The sequence below is a fragment of the Amaranthus tricolor genome, chromosome 1 (assembly GCF_026212465.1).
Source record: "Amaranthus tricolor cultivar Red isolate AtriRed21 chromosome 1, ASM2621246v1, whole genome shotgun sequence".
Taxonomy (NCBI): Eukaryota; Viridiplantae; Streptophyta; class Magnoliopsida; order Caryophyllales; family Amaranthaceae; genus Amaranthus; species Amaranthus tricolor.
In genome coordinates this window covers 36,338,036-36,345,338 of record NC_080047.1, presented here as the reverse complement: position 1 = coordinate 36,345,338, position 7,303 = coordinate 36,338,036, and the positions used below count along the sequence as shown (strand labels likewise).

The following is a 7,303-nucleotide window of genomic DNA, read 5'->3' as shown; positions in this document are numbered from 1 at the left end:
ACTACATGCTTTAAAACTCCAAAATAGATGATCATTCTGCAAAATCGAGCAACAAACATGCTACCTTACAAAAGGGCGTAACACCAACCAAACGCAATGGAAATGCACAGAAACAAAGGAATGGTCAATAAATATCATGCCCAAATAGAAGGTAAAAACGAGGTTTATCATGGTTCTAGGCGATTCCAGACGATTCCTTGACGATTCATGAAGTTTTTTCTAACAGTTTAACTTTGGATAGGTCAGACAATCGGTTCAACTCTTTTTATAAATATAAAAAATCATATATACTTTGAAAAAGATTGCATCTTTTCTCACTTAAAAATGTCAATTTCCATGCTTATATGTGAGGCTAAAGTAACTTTTCATGTTTAAATATGCTTGTTTATTGAGTGAAAAAATATTACCCACGTTTATTGCGCCTGGCTAAATCAGAAGAGCAAAAGATTATGCTACAGTACCAAGAATAGGGTGTTAGCAATTTGCTTTATAATCACTTATAAACAATCTTTTGTATTATTATTACAACTATAACACATAGTACGGTAAAAAAATAGAACTATATTCATATATTTATTATAAGATTTGTACATAACAAGACTCGCATTAGAGAAAAGCTGGTTGAACACAATCCCGATAAAGTTTCTTCCTTAAACGAATTGATATTAGAAGTATTCGATCAAATATATATATCAGTCAACCTCTCTCTAATTTTTTGATGCGAAATTATGTGTTATTTTCTAACAATTACATGAAGTATGCATCAATATATGGCTCTATTGGGAAATAATAAATAATACTCCACAAAGATCATCTAGTTATATGATCAATAAAAGACTTCATTTCAGAATAAGCAACACCATCTTCATCAACCGATCTTCTAACATCATTACCCAATTCCACAGCTCTCTTCCTCATCATCTCTCCTTTTTCAGTATCCATCAACATTTTAACAGCCTTCTCAATCATACACGATGTTACCAACTCATCACGCTGATCCCAATCCCTAATCAACGTACCAATCCTCAAAACTTCAGTAATCAAAACCGCATTCCTGGGCTGATCCGAATGCATAGGCCAAGCTACAATACCTACCCCCAAACTAATACCCTCAATGCACGAATTCCATCCACAATGACTCATAAACCCGCCAACCGACGGATGACCCAATATTTCTAATTGAGGAGCCCAATCTCTTACAATTATCCCTCTGTTTTTCATCCTTTCTTCATATTCTTCTGGTAATTGTGGAGATTTTGATTCAATTTGTGTAAGAACATCAGCTGTATCACAGTTTCTCAATACCCATAAAAACTTCTGCTCGCTTTTCTCCAACCCAATTGCCAATTCTCTGATCTGTTCATCTTTCAGTGATGTTGATGACCCAAAAGATATGTATATGACCGAATCATTTTCTTGCTGATCCAGCCATTTCAAACATGGATGTCTCTTTGTGTTGATTTTACAGTCGATTTTTTCTAATCCAACAGGATTGAATGGTCCTAAAGCAAAGTGTTTGATTTCATCTTTTGGGGTTAATTTTTCCATTAATTCTACATATTTACCTTCAATTATCCTAGATGTGTTGTAGATTCTTCCAGATTCCAAACCTAAAAACTCGAATTGGGTTGCTACATATTCATCAATTTCAGGGGTAGTACACCCTTGTTTCGAGGGGATACATTTGGGAATATCAGATTCATTTAGATCAAATGGTTTTTGATCCATAGTTTCCCAGAAATCAAAAAACAGAGTAAAAGCAGAAATGGGTATTACACTATAAGATTCAGCATTTGGGATGTTTTTAACATCTTGAACTACAGAAGCAATTATGATATCATGAATCACAACAACTCTTTTGAACATGGTTGAGAGTTTTTGTAAGAGATTACAAATGGGTTCACGAAAATGGGTAGCAGCTTTAAAAAGAGGGTAAAAATGGGGAGGAAAAGGGATAGAATAGCCATGGTTGGTAGAAGGTAGAGGAGACATTAATGGAGGAAGATCGAAATCATGGAAATGGATTTTCTTTAAGCTTTGTGGGTCCCAACCATGGAGACGGAGTTTGGCTTGGGTATTATGGCTGGGAGAACTAGCAAAATGTACAGGGATTCCATGTGAGGTGATTTGTTGAGAGAGGTGGAGAAGTTGGTTTAGATGGCTTTGGGCTGGAAGTGGGACCATTACTACTGCAATGGGAGGAAGATCATCATCATTTGGGTTGTTTTTGGGGATATTTTGACAAAAATTTTTTGGTGATTCCATTATTTTTTGGGTTGTTTTGTGGGATAATTGGTTGACTTGCTAGATTGTAGAGAAGTTAAGGTTTTATAATGTTGAAAACTTGAAGGCCACACAAAGGAGTTTGTATTGATTTTGAAGTCCCTCTCCATTTGCAGCATTTTAGTTTAACGTAATTATTTTTCATCCTTTTTCTTTTTTATAATGGTCACATTTTGTTTCTTAAAATCTCATTCACAAATTTATTATCTCATTTTATCTTAACGACTTATGTTTATCATCTATTTAATTTTTGTCTTATTCTTCAATTAAATTTTACTTTCCACTAAATTTAATCCTAATAATTTAAATGCATTATCATAGAAATAGAGGGACAACTCATTATTTGTCAAAGTTGGACTACTTTGACCATGTGCTTAGAAAGATGCTCGATACATTTTGTTCTTTCGAGGAAGTGATAAACATAAAAGTTTTTATTTTGTTATTCATCCGTTTCATTGTACAATATGTGACGAGACTAATAAAACAAAATTTTACATGATTATATTTTTTTTCTTATATAATAGTTATAATATGTAAAATATCATAGAATGATGAACAATACAAAACTTTGTTTGAATGCAAGTAAATAAAACGGAGAAAGTACTTGTTAAATTGGACTTTTTACGCGAATTTATTGAATTATATATGAACAAAAATTTTAAAAAGTTAATATTATAAAAGATATGCAATTAGACGATTCAAACAAAATTCAACTTGATTTTATTTTTTTTTATATATTAACCGTAATATATAAAATAAGTTTGAACAATATAGTGTCAATAATTGTCATCTAGCAATTATTTTAAAAAGGATGAAGTAGTTGTTAGTATAAAGAAATTGTGATGTAGGATTTGTTGGGTACGGTAGCTATTATGTTGAATACCTATACGTTTTACAAGTAGCTGAATTTGTGGGTAGGTATAACTCTAGTTAGATATTTAATAATCTCGTTTTAGTTGTGTATTTATGATAAAAGTAGTGGTTATAATAGTTGATATAATATTTATTGTTGAAATAATATTAACCGTTATTTTTTATTTTACAATGCTACACGTTATAATGTAAAATAATATATATATATATATATATATATATGTATATATATATATATATGTATATATGTATATATATATATATATATATGTATATATATATATATATGTATATGTATATATATATATATATATATATATATATATATATATATATATATATAATATATATATATATATATGTATACATATTATATATATATATATATATATATATATATATATATATATATATATATATATATAATATGTATATATATATATATATATATATATATATATATATGTATATATATATATATATATATATATATATATATATATATATATATATATTATACATATATATATATATATATATATTTATACATATTATATATATATATATATATATATATATATATATATATATATATATATATATATATATATTATTGACCAACTCTACTCAAAATAAAAATATTTATTGAGCTTTTATATTGATTTTTATAACTCGTTATACATAGATTTATACATTCGGGATTTCGAATGTTCGAACATGTTTTAAGCACAATATTTTAGATTAGGTTAATTGTGAGTCTTGTGTGTACTTATTGTTTAAACATCTCCTCATTCTAATCATAGATAATATAATTCTTAAATAGTTTTCGATCAAAACTTTATTTATGTGCTAAATATAAGTAGTGATTTATGAATTCTACTTAAAAATAAAAATATTAATTGATAGTTTTAAATGATTATTATAGCATTCTACATAGTTTGTACATCTAGATTTCAAATGTTCGAATATGTTTTGAGCATGATATTTTGGATTAGGTCAATTATGGGTCTTTTGTGCACTTATAATTTAAATATATCAACAATTTGATTATAGATAATACTTCCTCCGTTCCATATACCAGATGCATTTCACATTTTACGCAATCCAATACTTATTTTGATCATTTATATATTAAATTATGCATAATTGATAATTATAAAAGTTAATACCATGAATATATACAATTAGACGATTCAAACAAGATCCTACTTGATTATATTTTATAAATTAGTCGCAATATACTTCCTCCATTATGAAATACTTGCTACATTACGGTTATTGGCACTATTCATCGTTCGAACTTATTTTATACATTGAGTCTAATGTGTAAGAAAAAATATTGTCAAGTGAGATCTTGTTTGAACCATCTAATTGGATACTTTCATAATATAACTTTTCATAATTTTTAGATATGAATAGTTTAATATATAAATGATTAAAATAACGCATTAGATTACATATTAAAAAGTCAAATTAGCATGTATAATGAAATGGAGGAAGTATAAATAAGCATGAACAATTAATGATACCAACAACCGTGATGTAGCAAGTATTACAAAACAAATGAAATATAAAGTTTAAATCTTCGCGGATCAAATATTTACTTATATGCTAGATAGATTTAGTTTATGTTATTTCAGGACCATTAGTTATATTTGTTTTTCTTGATTAATCTAACTTTTTTATGATCAATTTTTGTAATATTTGATGGATAGAACTTGATCAAACTACAAGTCTATGACCTACTCTCTACGTAATTGATTAGACTTAGTAAAATCTTTAAATAGAAGATTTTGCATTACATAAGCACATCAATATGTCTCTAACTATCTGTCAATCTTAAAATATAATTTTTTTTATAAAATAAACTATACCCTTAAACATTGGAGTAAAGTCAAAATCGAAGTTGATGTCAGCCTATCAGGTCAAATCAAATTAAGTGTAGGATTGAAATCATATTCAAGATAGTACCTAAATTTTCAGCTTATTTAATCAAATTCGAAGTCAAATTTTTTTCTTATTCAAATTGGATCTTTTTCGTCGAGTTGAGTCGAATTTGAATTTAACTGTTATTCTTAGTTACATGTTTTTTGAATTTGAATTTGATTTTACGATTCGAATCTAGAATTCGATTCTGAGAGTTATTTTCAATTTGAGTTAAACTTATGATTTTAACAACCTTGGGTATCCACCTGATCTCTGTTTTAATATTCAATTATGAAATCAAAAACATCGCATTTAAAACTTTGAGCATTATAATTATATTCAATTTGGAGTCGAGTGTCAGGTCGGGTCGAGTCGGAGTCAGAGTATCAAATTTTTTATCAGGTCCAACTCCGGTTTTAAACTGGATCAGACTCAGACTATATAACTGAATTCGGGGTCGGATATTATTCTTCTCGGACTTGAATCGAATTAAATTTCTCGGATCGGGTCGATTCAGGGGCGGGTTGAGACTGAATTGTCATCCCTACTTTATATAGCTATAAGTTGATCACTACAACCGTAAAGCACTAGTGGAAAAAACCTCATTTGCTGCGGTTTTTTTGGCCATTATTTGCTGCAGTTTTGGCCCCAAGCAATAGTGATAGCAGCAAATAGCCTATTTTAAATGCTGCGGTTAGCAGCAAAAAAGGGTATTATTTGTTGCGGTCAGTCCCCAAAACCGCAGTAAATAAGTGGTATTATTTGCTGCGGTCAGTCTCCAAAACCGCAGCAAATAAGTGGTAATATTTGCTGCGGTCAGCACCCATAACCGCAGCAAATAATGGCACTTATTTGCTGCGGTTTTGGGTGCTGACCGCAGCAAATAGATTTTTTTTTGTTTTTTCGTTTTATTCTAATAATAATCCAATAATAATGTAAAATAACAATGATTAATCCAATAATAATCCAATGATAATCACCAATAATCTCTTTGTAATAATAAACTCTCGCTCGTATATATAATATAATATTATGTACGTTCATATATATATATATATATATATATATATATATATATATATATATATATATATATATATATATATATATATATATATAATATTCATTAAAGTATAAAAAATAATCTATACTAATTACAATTTATCAAGGACAAATATTAGCGCATCTCTTCACTTCTCAAAGGGCGTGTTTCCCTCGGAATGTCGTTTAAAACCTATATATAATATAAAAATAAAAGATTAATATAGAAACATTAGATTTTACCAATAATATATTTAATTAAGAACGTAACAAATACTTACGGCATCTATATTTTCGACTCCAAAGTCCTTCACGGATTTTATAATATCGTCCATATACTTCAGCGCGTAGTAGCCGCAGTCAACGGAAGAAGAAGGTTGTTGAAAGCACTAAGAGAAAATAGATGTTAGTGTCAAAAACGGTTAAAAACGCATAAAATCGCAACTTAACACGTAAATTCTAGAATATGACAATGATTTTCAATTCTAACCATTTCAACACAATAATATATGTAAATAGTGTTGTGTGCCAAGTTTCGTGCATAACAAACCAAATTTGAGCTACTTTACGCGCAAAATTGACAAAAACGCTTAAAAACCCTTAAAATTGCAACTTAACACCTAATTTCTAGCATCTGACTATTATTTTCAATTCTAACCATTTCAACACAATAATATATGCCAAATAGTGTTGTGTGCCAATTTTCGTGCAAAACAAACCAAGTTTGAGCTACTTTACGCGCGAAATTGACAAAAACGCTTAAAAACCCTTAAAATCGCAACTTAACACCTAATTTCTAGGATATGACTATTATTTTCAATTCTAACCATTTCAACACAATAATATATGCTAAATAGTGTTGTGTGCCAAGTTTCGTGCATAACAAACCAAATTTGAGCTACTTTACGCGCGAAATTGACAAAAACGCGTAAAAACCCTTAAAATTACAACTTAACACCTAATTTCTAGCATATGACTATTATTTTTAATTCTAACCATTTCAACACAATAATATATGCCAAATAGTGTTGTGTGCCAAGTTTCGTGCATAAAAAACCATGTTTGACCTACTTTACGCGCGAAATTGACACAGTAGCAAACTAGTGACCAGACCACCTTGCATGACACGTGGAGACCAAACCTATGCATCCAGGACCTAGGCTAAAGTGGAAATGGAATC

The 7,303-nt window shown here is 29.1% G+C and overlaps 1 protein-coding gene across 1 annotated transcript; it reads right to left on the bottom strand.

Moving 5' to 3' along the window:
* Positions 1-474: 474 nt before the first annotated feature.
* Positions 475-2,607, bottom strand: LOC130820318 (zeatin O-glucosyltransferase-like). Its single transcript, XM_057685647.1, has one exon. It carries the CDS (start codon positions 2,263-2,265, stop codon positions 811-813), a length of 1,455 nt encoding a protein of 484 aa, XP_057541630.1. The 5' UTR covers positions 2,266-2,607; the 3' UTR covers positions 475-810.
* Positions 2,608-7,303: the final 4,696 nt, after the last annotated feature.